Genomic DNA, 24,377 nt, shown 5'->3' with positions numbered 1-24,377 from the left:
ATAAGACCACATCTTGAATATGCCTGTGAATTGTGGGATGGTTGTTCGGTAGATTTAACCGATAAAATTGAAAAAGTTCAGTTTGAGGCCGCCAGAGTAGTTACTGGTTTACCAAAATATGCTACTAGAGATACTCTAATTTAGAGTTGGCAACTGTTAAAAGAGAGAAGAAGATATCGTAAACTGTCTTTACTCTATAATATCTATAACAAAAATGCTCCATCCTACCTTTGTGATCTTATGCTCAAACTGTTGAATCTAGGACAAAAATAATCTTAGAAACATTCGTGATCTTTCCCTGTCCTAATCCCTCACAAGTCTTTACAGTCAATAATTTTTCCCATCATCTTTGAAATAATCTCCCGTTATATGTTAGAGAATCAGTTTCCCTTAAAAGTTTTAAATCGCATATATAAGCTCGCGTAAGTCATGAATAAAAAGCACCAGGATATTTCTCATTTGGTAATAGAAAAGTCAGTGTATGTAATTCATACCCAGCTAAGATATTCAAAAAGTAGATTAAATGATGATCTATATAGGATTGGTCTTCTAGAGAACCCTGAATGTAATAATGTAATTGTAAATGTATTGTGAAAATTCTCATCAATATTTTATGGAATGTTCTTTGTATTCTAATATCAGGCAGGAAATGTTTAAAAATATTAGCAGAAATTGTAGCATTACAACACCAACAAACCTAGAGGTACTATGAAATGGCAGTGCAGATCTTCCGTACAGTTACAATATTCAGATTTTTAAAGAAGTTCAAAAATATATATTAAACTCCAAAAGGTTCAGTAATTGGATATAATGTTTATGATCTAAATAATTAATGTATTCAATGTATTACTTCATTTTAAATGTCTTATTCTCCTTTTGTATATATATTTCTATCCCTGTACATATAGTTTGCATGTAAGCACTGTAAATAGGAGAGGGTTTCACTAAGTTGGAATACCTTGTACCCAATCCATTCTCTTGAATAAATAATGTTTAAATCAAACGCCCGTAATGAGGAAACTATTTTAGAGGCCTGTACTAGTACGGCGGTTACACTATGAGACCCCTTGGTATTGTCCTATAAGATAACACTAAGATGTTTATGTTGATGTACACACTCCAAATGTTCATTTAAGAATTGAATGTCAGTTTGTGTGTTTGCACTGAAAAATGAACGATGTCAAAGCGGTGTTCAAACTCGTGTGAACGAGCGAGTTTACGAGCGAGTTCACGCGAGAGTTTGAACAACGCTTTGACATCGTTCATTTTTCAGTGCAAACACACAAACTGACATTCAATTCTTATAATTTCGCACTTTGAAGTTTACACATACGTTTTCCACCCACTTGTAGATGATCATTGTTTAGTGTGTTTTAATACCTGTAAAATGTTGTAATGCCATTTGGTTCAAGAACGTACGTATTGCAGCGATGTTTGTATACACAGCGATTTTATTTTTACACATGTATCCCAACCCTTGAAGAAATAGTTCTCAAAGTATTCGATCTTTAAAATATAACAACAAATTCGTTATGAGGTTTGAAACTGCTTTAATAAGTATAATCAATAACAGTATCAAACAGAAACAAATATCAGAAGCAATAACAATACCATTTTAACAAACTGGCATTGTACCTTTTCACTTGTAAATACCTTGTTTGACCGCGTAATAATACACTGACCGACTTCGAAGTTGTGCGGCGTGGCGAATAGGAAACAGATCTTGTTGTATTCTATTTATTTGTGATTGTTTATTGTGAAATTTTTTGAGCAGTTGTTAAACAGACCTCGGGGCAGAAAACCGCAGGATGAACCCGCAAACTGCGAGACATTAAACTCCTGTGAAAAGGAACAATGTTCGGCAATCCGTTTGGTAGTGACATTGCCAAACTGGGGGTGACTTGAAACAGGTTCGTTCGCGAAATTGGTATCACCAATTATTGGGGGTCCTTGAAACCGAAGCGAAAAACGTTCACACACGTATGAACGGTGTTTACACAAGTATGAACGATTAGAGGGGTTCAAGAGTAATGAACCTTGAAATTTAGATCACATGACCGCTCTCTCAATCAACCAACCAACGTTCGGGAATCTGTGTAAACTTGAAAGCACGAAATTATTATTGAATATCAAGTCAGGAACTTGAGGCCAATGCCCAGGGTTAAAAAGCATATCAAAACAAATTTCCTTGAGGTTGACAGATAACATGTAGAAAAATGAAGCATAAAAACAGCTGCATTTGTATCATATTCTAGGTAAGACTACTTTTTGAACGCCCCTCTTAGAATCCCCGTCTGTACATGTGTACATATCACATAGGGCAGTTTGAGAATTTATATCGATTGTATATATCAGGACGAATATCAGTTTTCGTCATTTAGCTAAGAGCACCCTTAATACTACGGTTATTATATTTTCCAAAAGTATTTAAAATCTGAAGGTCGCCCAATTCAACTGGTGTCGGCATGTCAATTCTTACTTGAGTTTTCGCGCTAACAATCTATATATTGGCAAAACCCTCAGATTTGTACTGTGACCTTGCAAATTATCTCAAGGTCACTGAATTTAACTGGTGTCGGAGAATCTACGCCCGTTCTCACTAATGAGGTGCAAATGGGTAAGCGTCGTAGGTCAAAATCAACTACACAAAATCTATGCAAAAACATTTTATTTAGAAAGTTTGGTATATGGCCTATTACATATAACTTTTTCAGCCACACAATTTTACAAATATCCATACAGCTGTTATCTAAATGTGGCACCTTGAGCTATAAAATATTATCTCCTGATACGTACGTGACTAGTTTTTCTGACTAGAGAATTAAGTGACAATGTGATAAACTATTTGAGTAACCTATCAAATATTCCGCATGAGTTTGGCGATTTAGTAACACACATGTCTGCTCAAAAACTTTAGAAATACTTTGACATACACATTGTAAATCATTATTACTCAGATTGTTTTTTCAAAAATACCAACAAATTGTAAAAACATTCTAAAATCAAAATCTGATACCTAGAATAGCCGACAATCTGAGGGCGTAGTAGACCAAAAAATGAGTAGCAAAATATTTGATCGATACCCAGTTGCAACAACATAAAACTCATGAAAATTACAAGTCACTTTTTGCAGTACAAACAGTAACGTATGTAGCCCAACTTTAAATTGTTTCAAATAAGATTTTTATTATGAAGAATAATACTTTTTCTTATCTAAAACATCGATTAAAACACATCAGCATCGTTTTCTTCAGGATTACAAGATTCTATCGTTTCTTCCTTACAGTTTTAGTACTACATAAAGACAATATCAGGGTGATCAATATTAATCATCATAAATTTGGCAAAAGGAACATAACAAGACTGTATCCTCGATCGTTCTCAAGGAAGGCGGGTCCTTTTGCTTTCTGAATTTACCGATATTCTGTCTGAATTTCTGCTCTACGTTTTCCCACTTGAAATAAGAAACAAATGAGTAACGTATGTATAATACATTTCGATACATACGTTACCCTATAATAATGCTCTTTCACATAACAAAGACCCAGGACTAATCCAAATGTTATTACAAATATATAAACTCTGTCTGATAAGCTACTAAAGTACCTTTCATTTGTACATCAATCCTTCCATCCCTTTAAACAATCAAATATTCATATCAATTTTCATATCATTCAGAGAGGTGACCATCTCTTTCCCAACACATAGCTCATTATGTGAAAATAAAGGGACATTAAATAACACCGATTGCCAGTTTAAGTCTGAATGTTTTAAAAAAACCCAAAGTTTCTGGCTTCAAATGATATGACATTTACGTTTGAAACCTTCAACAAATGTTGTTACCTACGTTACCGTTGATCAGCCTTGATCGGAAACTGGACCACCAAATGATGCCCTTAGCATCGCTTTCCTGTTTGTTATGATGGTAGTTGAAACACACAATGACAATTTGAAAGAATTACACTTTGTAACATGTTTAACGTGACGTCTTTAATTATGCATGGTATCACCTGAATTTTAAACAACATTACCTCAAAAAACTGATGTGGTTTCTCTCTCAAAATGTGTCTACTGTTCGATGACTGTCGCCACATGAAGTAGGTATAGCCAAAACCTAATCATATTGTTTCGAACACTTAATTCCGTACTTTCTAGTAACGTATGTAACGGTTACGTATGTATATTTTTTTCAATGGTTTTCATGTTCATTTTTTGCAAATCTATACACACTACTGATCGTCATATGAGCTGTTTTACAATGCTAGAAATGTGTGTTGTTGGTATAATGTTTTGCGTGAAGTGTTATAGAAATTGAAGTAATTATTGGCATGATAACGTATGTATTGCTTGATTTCTACGCATCTTGTTTGTGGTGTTGAAAATTATTTTTTCCAATACTGAACTATACTTATAGTTAAAACCTGTCGTAATTGAATTGGTAAATGTTTTGAGTATAAATAATTGATACTGTACTTCACTTAAGCCAGAAAGGTACGCTGCTACACTGTCATCCAGAAAAATACAACGTATGTATCCAAAGTTTGGCGACAACATTTCAACACTCTATAACTATTCCGATTTGGATGGTTTGCCTTCTTATTCTCATTTGAATGCAGCGTAATAAGTACATTGTTCTTTAAATATTCAATCTGAAACCCAGACTGCAAAATCAAAATGACAGTATTAACTTAAGTGAATCGTCTCCGACATGGCGACAGTAACGTACGTATCGTTTTGCCAACTTTGACTTTTCCTGCATTGCCAATATAAGGACAGATGACCCGAAACAGTGTTTATTGGCTAGGGCGAGTATAAGACTTTGTGAATAATGCAAATACTGGGCACAATATTTGTTGGATTATGAACAAATGGCTGGCGACATCAATTGCACCTCATTAGTGAGAATGGGTGTCTAGCCACGACACCTTGGTACCAAATTTGAACAAAATTCATCATTTCTTTCTTGAGTTCTCGCCCTAACAAGCTTATATGATGTATGAAAAGCAAGGAAAAACGAACACACGCGATTTTACGAATGATTAAAACTGTTATTACACGTATACAATTTACGTAAATATGTATTACGTTTTACCGCAACTAAAATTATTACAAAATACGTCAATATTTATTACAATTTGCGTATTACAATTTACGTCAATTTATATTACAATTTGCGCATTACAATTTACGTCAAATTTTATTACAATTTACGTGGTAACAATGACGTTTACACACGTATAAATTGTATTACAATATCATCTAACTTTTATGAAATTGTATCCTGCATCGCGACTTATTTAGTTCTAGCAGATTGTGAATGACTTTGACTTTCCAATGTAACCACAAAGTAGGACTAAAAAACTGTTTGTCCGCTTTCCGCTTTAAGTTTATATTAATACCCAGAATTTACTTTGCAATTGACAAATATCTTATAGGTGTAGGGAATGTCGGGCCTTGGATTATTGGTATGTTAATGAAACATGCCTATATGCATCATTTACTTACAACATTCACATTGGCTCATAATGCAACGGGACATTCATTAGTTATTTAAGAAATTATTCCAAGTATGACTCCCGTGGAAACATGCCCATATGGATAATTTCCTTAAGACTGTCACAATTGCTCATAATGCTACTGTACATTCGTTGGTTATTAAGAAATTATTCCAAGTATAACTCCAATGGAAATAAACGTGCTCAGGGTGTACCCACAAGTTAACCATTTTTAATTATATCAAATACTTATATATATCGTTATTTAATATCAAACACTTTTATCACCATACTCTCTATGAGCATTTGTTTAGTTTAAAGCTGATATCAATTAAATGCAGGGCGTCGATGAGGTGTGAGTAACAAAAAGGTGGATCTGCACGCCATATGGTCGAGGGAAAAATACAAAGCGCTTTGAGCATGCATGTAGATGGGATGGACTATAGTGCTTTAAAGAATGCCCAAATTCAAGACAAACCTCGGGCCGAGTATAGAACTCTCTTAAAGAAAATTTGGAGCTCAGAGCTAAATGCTCGAAACAAGGTCAAAGCCACCAATACTTTTGCAGTGCCAGTCTTGACCGCATGACCAGAAGGATCATGGCTGATAACAGAGCCCACCACCCTCGTTCCTCTCTTAATCGTTTATATATGCCAATCAATTCTGGAGGTCGGGGTTTGATTAATGTGGAGGCTCTTCAGGACATAATTGATTGTGTACTTTTGCACATATTTATTTATCAGATGATCCTCTGGTATGCATGTCAATATTCACGATGAAAGCAAGGAATTCGACAGATATTTTAAGCGTGCCAAGGTTGTTGGACATAATCTGAAATTTGAGGTTGACTTTGTTGATGGTGATGTACTGCTGGACGGTACAGCGATGGGAGTAAACCAGGCGAATTCCTTCATCAAGTCTGCCCAGAGTCGGTCTGATGTAGAGAAGCTTTCTGAAAAGCCATTGCATCGTGTGTACATGAAGTGTGTGGAACAGAACAGAAATTTCACCCACTCCTTTAATTGGATGAAGTCAGCTGGTCTTAAATGTGAAACTAAAGGCTTCCTTTTTGCTGCTCAGGACCAGTCACTTCCCACTCGCAATCGCCTAAATGTGATTCTTAAAGAAGTAATAACATGAAATGCCGACTGTGTAATGAATTTACAGAGACTGTCCAACACCTTTTCAGTGGATGCCCTTCCTTGGCACAAACAGCATATCTTAAAAGACATGATGGCATGGCACGTTGCTTCTACTACCGTCTTCGCCATGCCTGTGGCTTTGACTCCGAGGTCCATCCATGCTATGATCCTGAACATGTCCAGGGCGTCATGGACAACGATGCTTTTAAACCTCTTTTGAATAGGCCCATATACAGCCTCAGAAGAATTCCTGCAAACAAACCTGATCTTGTCCTTTTTTTTGATAAAGCCAATGACTTTATTTATATCACTGAATTGTCTGTCCCTTTTGACAGCAACGTAAATGGCAAAATTCAGGAAAAGCATGCTGAATATGCGGACCTCGCCTTTAAAATGTCTCGCTTGCATCTCAAGTACACTGTCGTCAGGCTCCCAATTGTTCTCACTGCCCTTGGTTTGGTACCTCCTGATCTCTTGGCGCAGATCAGGAGAGTGCCCGGGTTCTCCACCGGAGCACAGCCCTTCTGGCACTCTGGGTAATGCAGAAGGCTGCAGCGTTGGGGAGTCTACATATTCTCCGGAAAGTTCTAAGTGGGTTCGACTTGGCAGTGTTTCCTAGGAGAAGTCCCATTCGCTGTCTGGGCTGCGTGTAGAGGGGGCGAGGGCCCTGAGCTGATGATGAGCCTTACCAGCCTGACTGTGCCAGGATCACCCGAACCCTCTCTCTTGCATACCATCTTTAATCTGTGAAACATAATAATAATTATGTTACCAATTACCTCATTGCCTTACTGACGTCGATGCTGCACGTTTACGAGCCATTGCTGGTGATATCAGACAGTTATATTACCGAAACATTGAAATAGATGCTAATATCTGTCAATATGGTAATCATTTAGAAGGTTTAGAAACGTAAGAAATGATCTTAATCTGGTCATATACGATTTCAAGGGTATTTTAACCTTTGTCATAAATGAAAAACCTTTACAAGTATTTCAGACGTTATAAATATAAGAACACGATGACCATATTTACACACCTTTGTCATATTTGTTCATAGTCTCCCAAATGCACTTTTATTTGACCTGCGAAACAATTGCCAATTTGGCGGGATAATGACACGTACATTGGTCATATGGGCCTCGGATGATATGTTGTCCTCATATGGTTAAATTTGGGAAATACTGTTCCTTCTCGTGGTATAGGTGAAGGGTAGGCCTGTCCTCGCGTGGCAATGTGTTCATTGTGAATATGATTGAAAACAATGACAATATGGCGAAAATAACGTACCAGGATCACTTTACAAATGTGTATTAAAGAGAAAAGATGCCTCTTAATGACGAAGATGTGAACATTTAAATTCTCATTTTTTAAAATTTAATACCGACAGACCGACCTAACCTTTAGATCGCTATGCATGCGTGAAACATAATAAATGCTGTCCGAATGGACGCTTCAATCTCCAATCCACTTCGATCGACTATCCCTCGTTCAGACGTATGTAAACCGACAGCACTACGGGGTGAGCATCACGTGTATGGTGATATCAAGGGGAACTGCATGGATTCTTAAAAGAAGGATATTTTCCTTCAACGTGAATATCTCATCTGTGCCACGTCTTGAGAATATCACAAGTGATGTGTTCAACTATCCCCGATTCACCTCTAAACTCTTCATCGGGAGCTAGCAATAAGACGACTCAGAAGGATAAACACGACTTACTCCAAATCTAGTATGGATTATTGCGTCACGTTTTGGTGGCGGTAAAATGTCTGTAATCATCATCACTTACCGTTGCTCTGGGGTTGTTTGGTTGGGTTGTGAGGTGAGGTGAGGTGAAATTGGGTTTTACGTCGTGCTTGAGAATATTTCGCTCATATGACGACGGGCATGCGTGTGTATGTGTATGTGCGGCTGCTTGTACTAGCCCAGACTTAAGCTGGTTTTATAGTGCTAGCCCACTGAGATACCATGCCGCAGTGAAGCATGAATATCCCACTCAGACACATTATACTGACTCCGAGCCGACCAGTCCTTGTTGTACCCATTAATGCCGAGCGCCAGGCAAGTTCCCTACAACAAGTACCATATTTTAACGTCTTTTGGTATGACGCGGTCGGGGATCGAACCCGCGACCTTCCGCTCTCCGGGGGACGCTCTAACCACTACACCACGGAGGCGGTCGGTTGGGTTGTGAACACTCGGGACCTGGTTATAGATTTCAAAAGGTTTTGTTGTGGGCGTGTTGACTGCGTATCCAGATCTAACCAACCACTTACAATTACGAACATGATGTCCCATGCAATTCAACACTTTGACTTGTACCAAGTGTCCCCGTGAATATATTTTCTTGCGTGCGTTGGAGCAAGGCGAGCTAGCCTTGTCTCGACACCCTGTGTCATAACTGTTTGTTAGTGATTCATTCTTGAGGGGCCGGTAGGATGCAGTCGACCCTGACTGGTATTTAGTATTTAGTATTATTATGGGGAAGGTTTTGTCGCTTTTGTTAACTACTGAACATGATCAATAAGGACATTACAAGGGTCAATTTTATGTAATTATAACATTTTTCATGGCCTTATCATTTATTATGTCCAACCAATCGTGAAACATAAAATTATTGGAAATCGACGTTGAGTAGAGACACACTATATGAATTATTTTTATCTTTTATTGACTATTGGGGCGATTCTATTCACTACGATTCAACTTCATGAACAAGAAGCGACACATCTTTTTATGTTACTCGCAAATACTTAGATTGTGATAACTGAGAAAAGACTGAGAATTAGTCCCAAATGTCAGTTATCAAAACTGTTTGAAGGGAGGTCATGAGATAGTAATGTAGCAGTGACGTTTCACGTGGTATTTTATACATTGTAGTTTGGTATTTAAAAAGTCAATACATTTTTTTTACAATAACATTTCTTGTTTGTGTTATACAGTTTTGTGGGTAACAGTAGTATTCATGGTATTCTCTTTGCCTGTTCTCTGTGCAGGCTAGCTTGATGAATATGCATATCTCGTGCAATTCATGTTAATGGGAATCTTTGTTGTAATATTGAGGATTTTGACTGGCTGATTGGATCATCTGCTTCAATAAAATGATACCTCGTGGTGTATTGTGGTTCATTGCGCTCTGAGAGCTGAACATGTGAGGTCAATGGCCAGATTTAAAATCTCAGTAATGTGTATAACCTAATGATTAGTTTATATTTGGTTGTGTAATGGGTTTCTAATCTCAAAATAAAAATCTCAGTAATGTTCTATAACCTAATGTTTTAGGCTAAAACTGCTAAGGATGGAGGTGGTGGCATGTGACTTGTGTGCATATGGCCATGTGGTTTTACTTCGTTTTGCCGTCACTATTGATAGAAGCTAATTTTGAATTTGGTGTTGAATATGCACTTTTCATTCTCATGGAGAATGTGTTCATTATATATAAATCGAGGCCGGTTTTTGAATGGTCATTTAATACACTTGTGTGCACACTATTGGAAAAAGGGGTTTCATTTTCACGAGAGTTCCAATGGTCATTTAATACACTTTCAGGACAAAAGGGGGGTTGCGCACCCCTGCACCGCTCCTCTGGATCCGCCTATGTATATCTCTACTACAAACCCAGTATCGTTACCTAAGTGAAACAACTGAAAGGGAAAATTGTTCGTTATTAATGTATTTATTTATTGTTCAGCGTCACATGTTTTTCAGTTTCTCCCTTTTCATAATATAATTGCTAACAATAAATCTGTGATACCAGTGAGATCAAAACTACTGTGATTCATAATTATAATGAAATGTTTACAGGGTATTTTCTTCTGCTAATCTGCTCTTAAATAAACGGATTCACACCTCACAGCAAGTGTTTTCTCGGCATGAGCTGTGACAGTAATTGCGCAGGTATGTTAAAGAAATGTCGTGGCCTCAAAGCTTCAGCACCTAAGTCGCAGATTGGATGCTGACAAATCTGAATGTTTACAACGGATAGAGTCTGTACACATACAAATCATGGCTGAAATATATAAATGACCTGATATATAAAGTCTTACATGATTTGCAATGTGCTTATTGATAAAGTAAGCATAATTCACCTTCTGTCACATAGAGAAGCACATAAAATATAACACGTGTACAAGTATATCACAGTAAAATGCTGACTTTAAATATTGTCCGTTTGGTAAGCTGATATTAGGCATCAAGTGTTCATCATTTCATTCGGATATATGCCACTGATAAACGATGGGGAACAGCTAACGTGCTGTGCATTTGTTCTGATATTGCGTATTCATTGCTGTATGCTGTCTATTTATAGCTAGCCTACCTAAAACAGCAAGCGTCCTGGTGCTGATAAGATTGTCACGACAGGGTAGTAAGATGACAAGTCTAAACGAAACATATCTTCCTCCACCAAATCCGTCCACCTGTCGAACGCAGTTCGGCGCAAAACGTTCGTGTCGACGTCGATAGACACGTTGTCTCCCATCCCGTTGTTACAGGAGGAAACGCGATTCATCACTGTAGGCGTCGCCAGTTCCCCAGGTTCCATGCCTGTGCCCTGTTGCACCATTGGACAAATTGCTGTCGGTGTAGTCGTGTCAGGACAGATCCAACATTTGGTCGACGAATTCCCACTTCTCTCAGACGATTTCTGATGGCTTGGTCAGATATTCATCGAAGACCAGTTCGTTAAATAGCCTAAACAACTGCATTGTTCCAAGAGAGATTAGAAAGTCACCAGCTGTGTTCGGTGAAGGAAAGCTTTGTGGACTGAAAAACACATTTGGTGCTTTCTAAATATATATCTCTTACTTAGGACCTGATTTCTGATGGGATTCACATAAAGCCAGGTCGTAGTGTGTTTATTTTATCTATATATGTATCCATGCCAGACAATGTACATTTATAATAATGAAACTATTACTGGTATTTAGCAACGCGCAGAACTGAAGCAGCACCAATGAAGCAATTTACGTACGTTACACTGTGTTAAAGACACCCCAAAAGTTCATTTTTCTTTTCTAAAATATCATGGAATGTTAGAAGCATTTTTTTCGGACGATCAGGTCTGAAATCTGACTGAATAGTATATGTAGACCGACAGCACTAAAGGGTAATGAGCAACATTTGTATGGTGATATCCAAGGGAACTGCATGGATTCTTAAAAGGATATTTTCCTTCTTCGTGAATGTTTAATCTGTGCCACGCCTTGCCAAGTGATAACATTCAAGATTCAAGATTCAAAATTTGCATTACAGTATTAAGGCATCCAGCCCCATGTACATGTTTTGTTTGACAAACCTCCTTTCACAGAAGGTTTACATAACAGTGAATGAATACAAACAAATGGTACAAATACAATATAAATAGTGAAAAAGAATGCAAGAGAACATTTCAAACAGCTTTAAGCAGCATATGGGAAATATCTATTTTATGAACGCTTTAGTCACTTTTGATATTAAAATTTATCTCCCTTGAAAAGACTGCCAACCAGAAGTTTTGCTTTGCTTGGATAAATAGTTATTTATGATAACATTCACCTGACAAGAATTATATATTTTTCTCGGCTTAATTCTTCTTTCTAACAGAATACGAGTACCAAAATTACTCACAGTACGTAAGGTGCTGCTGGTAACGCACGTCACCAGCATCCCAACATGGCGGCAGGCAAGATCGCTTGGCGATTATTCCCCGTCTTCCACGTGTATACAATCAACATTATTTAGCACACTGATAAACGTTGATGGTGTGAATACATTGAATGCACTGAATTAGCTTATTAATGTCTATGTGTTGAAGAATAAGCATTTACAAAATCGCGCGAGGATGTCGGTAACTCAAAGTCTGGATGTGGGAAACGTGCAATGAATGATGCTGGTAACTCATACTGTCCTGCTTTAGTCGGTAAAAAGAATTTGTCGATTCATGTTTAAATACAAAGCAGATACTAATGTAAGTTCTTATGTTTTACACGGATGTGTACATGTACTGCTGCTACATTAACAGTTTGAGAGACTATTTCTGTGCACCGGAGAGTTGTTGCTTGTTGTTTTGATCAACTCAGTGTGAGCATGGGCTCAATATATTGATGTAATGTCTGATAGGTGACAGACACCTGAAGGTGCAAACTATGCAGTCCCTAAAGTTAGGTTGACAGACTATATAGCTTTATATATTGAACCACAAAAGAAATGTCGCACCGATAGCGGTTTTTTAAGACACACACTTTAATTCACTCTAATTAACAATCAATTCGGATAAATATATATCTCTTACTAATGTTTCCTCAATAATGAAGCTATGTATACTTAAACATGCGTTGGGAGTTTTAGGACCTGATTTCTGATGGGATTCACATAAAGCCAGGTCGTAGTGTGTTTATTTTATCTATATATGTATCCATGCCAGACAATGTACATTTATAATAATGAAACTATTACTGGTATTTAGCAACGCGCAGAACTGAAGCAGCACCAATGAAGCAATTTACGTACGTTACACTGTGTTAAAGACACCCCAAAAGTTCATTTTTCTTTTCTAAAATATCATGGAATGTTAGATGCATTTTTTTCGGACGATCAGGTCTGAAATCTGACTGAATAGTATATGTAGACCGACAGCACTAAAGGGTAATGAGCAACATTTGTATGGTGATATCCAAGGGAACTGCATGGATTCTTAAAAGGATATTTTCCTTCTTCGTGAATGTTTAATCTGTGCCACGCCTTGAGAATATCACAAGTGATAACATTCAAGATTCAAGATTCAAAATTTGCATTACAGTATTAAGGCATCCAGCCCCATGTACATGTTTTGTTTGACAAACCTCCTTTCACAGAAGGTTTACATAACAGTGAATGAATACAAACAAATGGTACAAATACAATATAAATAGTGAAAAAGAATGCAAGAGAACATTTCAAACAGCTTTAAGCAGCATATGGGAAATATCTATTTTATGAACGCTTTAGTCACTTTTGATATTAAAATTTATCTCCCTTGAAAAGACTGCCAACCAGAAGTTTTGCTTTGCTTGGATAAATAGTTATTTATGATAACATTCACCTGACAAGAATTATATATTTTCTCGGCTTCATTCTTCTTTCTAACAGAATACGAGTACTAAAATTACTCACAGTACGTAAAGTGCTGCTGGTAACGCACGTCACCAGCATCCCAACATGGCGGCAGGCAAGATCGCTTGGCGATTATTCCCCGTCTTCCACGTGTATACAATCAACATTATTTAGCACACTGATAAACGTTGATGGTGTGAATACATTGAATGCACTGAATTAGCTTATTAATGTCTATGTGTTGAAGAATAAGCATTTACAAAATCGCGCGAGGATGTCGGTAACTCAATTTGTCGATTTTATGTTATAATACAAAGGAGATGCTCTTTGTCAGTTCTTATGTTTCATACAGATGTTTACTGCTGCTGCATTAACAGTTAATGTTAATTGTATACACGTGGAAGACTGCTAATTCGAGGGGAATAATCGCCAAGCGATCTTACCTGCCGCCATGTTGGGATGCTGTGTACGCACACCTTAGGTACAGTGATTACTGAGAATGCAGTAATCATGTATTGAAGAACTTTACTAAATAGTGTATCTCGCTTATTGTAATGTTATCATTGGTTACAAATAACCCCAATAAACCGGAAGACAGTAATAATATACTGCATAACCTAAATCAATAATCGAACCCCAGAATCACAGCATTTAAACACGCGCTTGAAGACTCAAGACCTGTCTGTAGCCATTTTCTGTTACTCACATTTGTCTAACGAACTGTCAGTGGGTTGAAGGTTGAAGTGATTTAGCTGGTGACCTAATGGAAACGTGTCCGCTTGCATAGCAATGTTTGGCTTAGCCAGAGCTTATCGGTGGAATCGTCAGGAGGTCATATGAGCCTTGATCTCAAAGGTTTTAGCATTTTTTGAAAATTCAACAAACCGGTATTTCACATAGCGGAAACTTTCTGTGACCATCTTCTTTTAGCACTAGTAATGTGAACAGATAAAAACTGTTCAAATACATACTCTTAATATCCAGCATGATACCAAGGCATAAACACATTTGTAAATTTCCACCTTTGCAAATGTTTCCCCTCCTAAAGAAATATTCATATTTCTAACCCGGGAAAATTAAAAAAAAGTATCAACTTTTGAATTCAGGCTTGGAAATGTCTGCAAATTCGGTCATAGCTTACATGAAAACGGTGCTTGTGCATTCGGCAACATATGATGATCGTATGTTTGAAAGGTACAGCTTCATATGAAATATGCGTCCACAGCTGGGAAATATTAGGAAACGCTGTATTTACGTTTATTTCAATAGTGTACTATCCAGCTTTTCGTCCCGTGCTAACAGAATCACATGCTGATTTGGTACTGCGGCACTGGTGTTACACTCTAGCTAGATGACGAGCTGACTGTGTTAGTCGGATGTTGCTTAACGCGTTCGACAGGTAAGGTCATGACTTGTGCTGGTAATAGTGACAAGGCGATGACGGTTTGAAGTAGCGGTCGATTGAAGCTATCCGGACAATTAAAGGTAAAGACAAGGCATGCAAGACTATTCTAGCTGGAGTATCAACACTAAGCACGAAACACTATTCTGCTGCCTCTGTCTACATATACCTCTCAGTATATTTTATCACAAGTACGATTTATTTTTAGCTGAAGATGGATGAATTGTACCTTATTTTGCACTCAGGGACTATTTCTGCATGGTTGTAATTGGGTATTATGGATGATACGTATTATATATATAAAAAGACAATATGAATGAATGAAACATTTTTAACATGGTACGGTCAAATATAGCTGAAGGTGTATAAAAAACTAGCAGTAAAGATGAATGTATAAACCTTAACATCAACATTGAATCAGTTGAATCGAATTGAGTCCTAATGCGGATGATATATATATATGTATATTTATATATATATATATATATATATACAGCCGCGACTGCATGTATCAAAGTATAAACAATGTAATACAGCGTTAGACCTAGTGTTGTTCACGAAGTTCTAGGCCAGGTCTTGTCATGGTTCGTGCACAGTTGCAAGTAGATCAAGCAGTTAGTGCAGCCATCAAACATGAATGAAGTCGTCTTTCTTCTTGGCAAGAACTTCATATGAGGGCTACTTTTAGATATTGTCCATGCCCAAGTAAATCTGAATGCAAATACTTATTTACAGCTAGGTATCAGTGGATCACTTGTTCATCCAGACCCTACTGAGACTGTACAATGTTCCGTGTTCTTTCTGCCTGTGCCCCGAGGAAGTCCTCGTATTTTGCAAAATACCAGGCGAAGTTCAAATGCAAGACAGTGGTATATACAGCTTCATCGAGAACAGTAGCCACGTATGAAGGTGATTTTGTATATCCAAGTCTTACTATTACATAGCTACAAGTATCAAAGTTATGACTTTCCGGTTGAAAGCAACGCTCCAAACATCCTTCCACGGAAAGATGTTTTATGCTTATATTGACTATATAGAGTTTACAGTATGCCAGTGGCAACTGTCCTTTCTTCATCTGCCATGTTATTTCTGTGTATGGCCACTGCCTGTATCTTACTTGTATATTAGTTTTAAGCCAGTTCAAACAGACGACTGAATGTGTTTCCTAGTACATACACTGGGTCGATATATCCATGTGGCTTCACCGTTTCTTTTATCTTGACACAAATTTGATGGTTTCAACTCATGTTGCAAGTTGTGCTTACATGAAATTCCTACATTCATTAAAATTTCTCTCTATATATTAGATTCATCGGTGCCCACGCCACATTATAAATCTCTGGTGGATAGAGGATTATATCGGGAAAGAGAGGTATGTGTTATTTTGGAGTCATTTACAGTACGCCATGCGATGTCGATAAAGGCATATGAATATCACTTTGATTAATAATATAAGTTGTTTGTTACAGTACAGATGTAGCTCAGACTGACAAAAGAAAAAAGAGGTGTGACATATACTCTTCAAAACAAGTAGGGGATTATGAAAACATGTTAATACGAAGTATAAGAACACAGATAGTGGTTATCACAAACATCCCAAAGTGAAAGAAGGATTATACCTGGGAAAAAAACCATATATTAACTCCAAAACACACCCGGCTGTTCGCATGGCATGGTCCAGTACCGCCACCCCCCTGACTATGATGTTTTGTCCTATTTTAACTCTTTCAGGGAAGTTGGATAAATCTCTCTTGACCATTCAATCACATCCATGCAGTTGTGACTTGCTTCATTTCATCATTGTTTGTGTATACACTTAGTCTAGATTTTAGGCGTCTGCGAGGCGGAGCTTATACATAGGTGGTTCAGTACGATAGGTGGTTCACAGATTGTGATTAGCAAACAATAGAACAAGTAGCAGCAAACCCCAAATGTCACAGCAAGAGTACAGGATCGTGGTCGTGTCAGGCGTTGCAGAAATGAACGCCAAACCAATGCCAACCTGAGCCCTCATTTGCATTGTGTTTTTTCAAACTGAGCCCTCATATATTAATATCTTGGTCGACGTTTCATCGTTCAGAGCAACGTGGCAGTATCCGTCCTCACAATGCACGAATCGTCAAGTCTTACCCACTCAGCACAACGTCCATATGATGCCATGGGTAGCAATGAGCCTTGACCTTTCCCCCCACTGAACACTTCTGGTACATGATAGGAAAGGCGTGTGCATAATTAGGATAGGCCACCAACCACGACACCTGAAATCGTGTCAGTATTACGCATTACAGGTTCAAACACCAATCCTCTGAAAGTTTCCATCCTACTATCATCATCCTGGGTGAAATGTGTTCCCATCAGGCTCATTATTAACAATGACCTACAGCGTTCAGTAGGAACTACTATCGTTAACTATTGTTGAAGTTTTAACTTGTTTTCGAGTATCCCCTACTATTTTGGAAGAGTGCAATAGGAAAGCAAGATTAAATTAGCTACATGACTATATCGACTGTATATTTTTTCAGTGTAAGTAAAAAGAAATATAGCATCGATTGCGGCTTTGATGAATTCGGACGTGATGTATCAAAAATGCATCACTTTCAGGCACACTGGTGAAACAGTGAAACAGTAAATGTGGAAAATATACACAATGCTGATGAATCTATGTGACAGATATTAAAAAGATAAATTAATGATATATTTTTAAGCTGCATCAGGTAAATGGATAATGTTATTTATCATTGTATATTTTCACTTCGTCAATATTAATTAATCTACAAAAATGCAGCTAGTCATATCTCATCACCATATGAACAAGTCATGTTTGTCAGATAGAAGTGAGTTAGAACAGCATTTAATGTTACGCCCTCAGCCGGAGGAATACTGGCATTCTAACGGAACACACCGAATTCAACGCCTTTTGTCAGTTAATAATGGTTATAATGTAACTAATTCAATTAATTGCTCTTGACAGAAGTCAATGTCATACTCAAATGATATAAACATTCAAATTAGATAACTGTCAAAGGTACATTTTTGTCAGATGTGCACACGATGTCGTCTAACAGTTTATAAACAACGGAAAATGTATTCTTCTTGAACAAATATCATAATAAAAACTCAGGAGACGAACCTCACAGCTTGATTTCTTCCTGTAATATCCGTTTCGCATATATGTAGGGGCACACACGTAATGTTCAAGTCCGCTAGTATAGTATGAATCACCGCTTATAATACCACCGGTTAATATATCATCAGTCTCAACAGAAGAAATCCTTTTCCTTTGCGGTTACCGTTATTGCAGTTTCAAGCATGTTTCAACACGTTTTTCAACTTGTCTTAGAATTGTTATACTTCGCCTTGGCGAATGGATTTTCCCACAAGCTGTCATGTGGTTCCATATTTGCTTGAAACAGCTAAGGAATAAATCTATCTTTACGCATGATATACCGTTATAATTTAACAATTTTGCTTAATTAGATTCTAAATAGGGAAAACTTTTATGATTGAAATGACGAACAGACAAAGACTTGACAAAATTTTGATCAATTTAGACTTGGTTGGTATTTCACATATTAACAAATACTTGTTATGAATTCTCTGCATATCTGATGTTAGTATGCCAGGTTCGCCGGTGCCCGGATATTTGGTGTGTCTGTGCTGGATGGTGGCAAGAACGTGGAGATACAGTGGAACAATGGCACCCATTCAAGGTCAGCTTCTGACACATAACATGTTTGCTTACATTAACCTCATGTACGAACACGTGAGCGATGGGTTTGACTTTCAAATTTTATAGAGCTTTATTGAGAAACTAAAAGTAAATCTTGATTTTGATGTGTCGAAATTATATCAATTAAATGAATTTGTCTGAGTTCATGTGTTATCGCTGACGGTTTGACAAGTTGAAATGAATTCAGTAAATTGTAAAAGTGCGGCCAAGAGCTGAGAGCTCAAGACATATCTTCAATAAATCTATTTATGAATTAACCATAGAAAGCGTCTGCAGGAACTAAATCCCAATAAAGTTGCCACTTCATGAGACAATATCACAGTCAGAATAATGATATGGATGCTCATAATAACATCTTTGTTGATGAAAGTATCATTAAGGTTGATACTGTTTTTAGACTGTGTCAATAATATGCTTCCAGGTCAGTTGGTCTCACTGGTAATTGATATAACTTGTTTCGGTGAATAAATCAGTAAAACATGGGATATCAGATACAACATTAAGATTACATAAAACCTGATCAGAAACGTGTATATAAATAACAGATCAACAGGGAGGGGAGCACAATTGTCTTACATGTCGTCATGATCAAAGAAACTGCTTGGGTGTTTATATGTCAAATTGTATCACTCTATGGACTGTAGGTTTGAAAGATTTCAATCGATTGTAGGTACCATAGCATGTGGTTGAGACAGTCGTGTCACTGCCCATCTTGTCGCCAGTCCTCAAATCTGCCCTCAGTCAACTTCCACGATGTTGATGTTGAAGCAGTAATTGTACATGCAGGGACAGAAGGTACAGGCCTCACACAGAGGAAGACTATATAATTATGTTTTAATTGTCTCTTTAGGGAAGCATGCAAATCGTTCAGTATATATTCCGGCAATATGTGACCTGATACCAGCGATGAATATTCTAAATATTACTTCAGAGTAAGCGTGCGGTTGTAACTGACTTCCTCTCCATCCTTAGCAAACAGAACAGATGGAACAACTTTTTGTAGAAACATGTCCAAAATGATTATCTCAGACGTGTTTCAGAGAATCATAAGTTAAATTTTCAAATGAATAGATAATGGACATTTTGGAAAAGATATAGTGAATAGTCAACAGCGGCAGCAAAGCGAATTCTCTTCTCCGAATTGTCAACTGGTTTGGGCATGTGAAGAAAGAGCTTTTTGTGAACTGATTATATAAACATGTGTTTGGTAGTTGGTTATTGGAAATGTGTGGCTAGTGTTGACTTCACGAAGAAGCTTAAGTAAACGGAATGCGATTTGAAATCCATGACTGTGAACTGGGTCTGAAACTGTATTAACTTTCATTCAATTAGACGAACTAAACTGGAGGCCTAACCGGATATTTTCTTACAGGAGACAAAGTGCTGACAGTGACCTGGAGTGATGACCCGAATCATACTGGCGTTTTTCCTCCGCCCTTCCTGAAGCGCTACTCCTACAGTGACAGAGATCGGGAGGAAAGGAAAGAAGAGATGAACATGGTTTTCAATACAAGTGCCAAGGTTATAGCTTCATATAGCATAGCTGCAATAAATGAAGTTGACTCATGAATTGATATTTTCTTTGAAATTCAGGTACACATATTGTGTAACTGTGTCTTTGAATGAGATTCATCACGTGTATGTTACTGAATGGAGGAACCCGTAAAGATCCGGGTTAGAATTGGTAAGCTTGTCGTAAGAGGCGACTAACGGGATCGGGTGGTTAGGCTGGCTGACTTAGTTGACACATGTCATCGTATCCCATTTGCGAAGATCTATGCTCATGGTGTTAATCAATGGATTGTCTGGTCTAGACTTGCTTATTTACAGACCGCCGCCATATAGCTGGAATATTGCTGTGGGCAGCGTTAGACAACCAACCAGCTGAATGAAGGATAAATACTAACGGTGAGCTTCTTTTACAGCCTTCAATACCAGAAGTTGCTTACAGCGACGTAATGAAAAGCGAGTTAGGACTCTACAAGTGAGTTTGCGACTGAGTGTTCTCGTATAACACAAAACACGTGTATTTGTTGTGATACGACCTTTACGGGGAAGAACACATAAGTGACGACTAGAATGACGATCGATGGTGATCCCAATGCTTCACATGGCGGATTGTCACTCATCATATTACAACCACATTCATTGTTGCTAACTACTGATTTCCTGTGGATTCGGGTGTAAAGTGATATCGGTTCATCCTTTCAATAATATTAACACGAACAAGGAAACTTCAACTACACAAAAAACGTTGTTGGTGTTTTTGGTAATGGAATTGCTTCAACAATATGAAACAATTATGACGTGGTCATTGTATTATTTGTAACGTTTTTTCTAATGTATTGTTTATTTCCATTACCCTTCGTTTCGAGGTGGTTGAAAATACTCAACGAAGTTGGCATTTGTCTGGTGAAAGAGGTTCCTACTCGCGTCCTCGAGGGAAAGAAGGTGAGGACATTGTTCATAGTTGTGTGTGTAAGTGTGTCTGTGTGTTAATATCAGAATAAAAATAATACTTGACATAGAGTATGAGGGAACCATATTAAAGAGAATGCATTGACAAGGGTAAACTCTGGATCCGGTATCTTCTTCCATATACCTGTATCTCATTTAATGCATGTGCATGATTTGACACGAGTCCAATACATTGTTCTGACAAAACGTAACACGTACGCTACTTTGCAATAGGTGGCAGAGAGAATTGGCCCAGTCCATGCGACTGTATATGGACAGGTTAGTACATATTCTGAGATGAAAAAAAACAATGTTTATAAATGTAAAATATACCCTCTTCAGTGGAGAAAGTTTTGACTACATATAATTTTCTGGTATCACCTGATTATTTTATCATTTTATCTCTAAAACCTCATGTGTTTTATATATTTATACGTAAAATACGTATTTATACGCTCTTGACATTGTATTCCTCGACCATTGTGTTTCCAGATTTATAGAACATAACACTTTTTGTTTACCTTCATTAGACATTTGATGTGAGAGACACACCTAACCCTGTAAATGTGGCCTATAGCGAACAACGTCTACAGTTGCACATGGATCAAACACCTTATGAATCACCACCTGGAATCCAGTTTCTTCATTGCCTCAGGTAAAAATAATATAACGTTTAAGAAAAATGTTTTTAAGGGAATTAAAGGGAAATAAGAGTGTACATCGGCAATTTTCCACCTCCATCGCTGCGGGTAGGAAACCGATTCTTTGCAACATGTTAACCAACACACGATCAGTCAAAGCGACACCTGATCCACTTGAAATAATAAAGACATATTCTCCGCTGAAAACATGTTACGGCATGTTAGGTAAAAATGAATATGTGTTCGCTGATTTACCTTATTCGCATTCAGATTTGACAAGGAAGTACAAGGTGGTGACTCCTTCTTTGTTGACGTCTTCCACGTTGCTGAGACGTTGAGAACAACACATCCCGAGGAATTTCACAGTCTTGTACGGATACCTGCAACATTCGACAATACTTTTTACACCAGGTAATGTTCACACACTTCGCCCCGGTGAATATAACTTGTCCAAGGTCGATAACTAGTAAGATGAACCTCAAGTTAAATCAATAATTGTATGCTGTATATAATATCAGATGCGAATTCATATCATAGTTTTAATTTCCCAAACTTCAGTTATGCTTACTTTCTCTTTCAGAGATGCCCAATTCCATATGGTGTACCAAAGACCTCACATTGCTCTCAACCATGATGGAAAGGTATTATATTTTGTGTAATGATTCATTAGGACGACAAAAAAATAAACCCAGTAAATGACAACACCTATAGTTAATATATTCGAGATATATTGACTACGTGTTTTGCCTTTTACAGATTGTTGGTGTGACCTGGCATCCTGGTATGATCGGGCCTTTGATGACAAAAGAGGTAAACGCCGAAGAACTGCCTTTGCATTTCAATGCTATGGAATGTATCAAGTTCTTTTATGAGTTATCCCCTATATGTGTTGTTTCAGGAAGACGTGGAAGACTACTACAGAGCCTACAAGTGCATGGCCACAATGGTCAACACATTCCCATATCAGGTAGTATGAACGAGATTTCCAGATTTCTTGGATGCTGCCCATTGTGGGTCTCGTCTGGATTAGGTAACAACGTTATGTAAGTTGTCTATTATGAAACGGAGTTGATGTGTTTCCAACTTGATTGTTTGTTTTCACAAACGTATTTGGGTGAGCAGCTGTGTAGTAGAATTATATGTTCGTATTTCAGTATAACTGCCGTCTGGAGGAGGGAGACCTAATCACATTCAATAACAGACGTATTCTTCACGGACGACATCATTATGATGCAAAATCGGGCCATAGGCACTTGCAGGTATTTCGTACTTGAGGATTCAGCAAAACACATACCCTCGTATCTTATTAATTAGAATAAAACGCAGTCCGTCTGGTAAGAAATCTGTCATTAATCAATACCTAAACGAAGGCATTCGTTAAATGAAACTGCATCAAACACAAAACGAAAACATTTAGTTAATGAATAAAGATGTTTTTGAAGTAGAACTCTGCACTTGTAGCAAAGTGCACGTGAATTGGCCATATTAACCAGGCATAAATTTGAAAACAGGACGATTTTGTAATATATACATAGAATATTTTTCCTAAGCAGTTACAGAGTCTTGCATAACAGTATATTCAAGAAACTAAAGCATGGCAGTTTGGCCAAAGCTTAAAAAATAATCTCAGTTACAATTAATGACGGTATACTTTGTTAAGTTATAAACATCGTTGAGCTCCGTCTGTACGAATTGGACTGTTGGTGGGTAGTTACGGTTTCTAGGTGAAATGATTCGTTTTGACAAAATAATGACAAGTGTAAAATATTTGTCTCTTCGATAAATAACCATAAGGAATATATTCTTTGGAGTTTGTTAGATAGCCAACTTTTCATGTCTCATCAGACAGAGCTCACTTTACGTTTTGAACCCTGTGTAATATTGATAATTGGCTATTTTTGTAAGTGCCATTTAAAGGTTTTGGTAGATATTTGTAATTAACACGTTATTCTTATTACCTATATATATTGAAACAATTATCAGAAGTTCCCATATATTGTTTATAGATTCCAGCTGCATATGATTATAACCATATCAGTTTCACTATTAATGGCTGTACGGGACCATGAAGAATGATATTTCCCATGATCATGATTGGTAGTCAACATGGATGGAAGTTTGTTACAGGGATGCTATGTCAAGATCGACGAATTCAAAAGTCAAGTACAGGTTTACACCAACACAGTGGGAGATGGGAAACTGGCAACAAGGGTTGGCAATCTCGACTGGCAATAGGTTTATTTCACTTGGACACAAGTATTCCACTAGTTCGAACAGATACAGCACAGAGCACGATGATGTTAGAATGCTAAAAGCAAATCTGTTGTGCGAATCCGACTATATGGTAATCTTGTGTTTATGAATCACTAATTATCAAATGACTGGTGTTTGCGGCAAAGTATGCACCAGATAATGCTGAAATAAAAACTGACATTG

The 24,377-nt window shown here is 37.5% G+C and overlaps 1 protein-coding gene across 1 annotated transcript; it reads left to right on the top strand.

The window, feature by feature from the left end:
* The first annotated feature begins 13,985 nt into the window (after positions 1 to 13,985).
* On the top strand, positions 13,986 to 24,176 carry LOC124272871 (gamma-butyrobetaine dioxygenase-like). Its single transcript, XM_046708090.1, has 11 exons — positions 13,986 to 13,991; positions 18,729 to 18,823; positions 19,514 to 19,638; positions 20,216 to 20,364; positions 21,831 to 21,955; positions 22,212 to 22,352; positions 22,522 to 22,582; positions 22,698 to 22,751; positions 22,840 to 22,908; positions 23,096 to 23,200; positions 24,069 to 24,176. Exons 1-11 carry the CDS (start codon positions 13,986 to 13,988, stop codon positions 24,174 to 24,176), a joined length of 1,038 nt encoding a protein of 345 aa, XP_046564046.1.
* The last annotated feature ends 201 nt before the right edge of the window (positions 24,177 to 24,377 follow it).

Source organism: Haliotis rubra, unplaced genomic scaffold (genome assembly GCF_003918875.1).
Source record: "Haliotis rubra isolate DU_JTF1 unplaced genomic scaffold, ASM391887v1 Scf174, whole genome shotgun sequence".
NCBI lineage: Eukaryota > Metazoa > Mollusca > Gastropoda > Lepetellida > Haliotidae > Haliotis > Haliotis rubra.
This window is presented reverse-complemented; position numbering and strand designations above follow the sequence as displayed.

What these genes read in the sequence shown, in the direction of transcription:
- LOC124272871 (XM_046708090.1), top strand. An exon ending in TTTTCAATACAAGTGCCAAG is followed by an intron (nt 20,365 to 21,830) that starts GTTATAGCTTCA and finishes TACCTTCATTAG; the next exon opens with ACATTTGATGTGAGAGACAC. An exon ending in TCAACACATTCCCATATCAG is followed by an intron (nt 22,909 to 23,095) that starts GTAGTATGAACG and finishes TTCGTATTTCAG; the next exon opens with TATAACTGCCGTCTGGAGGA.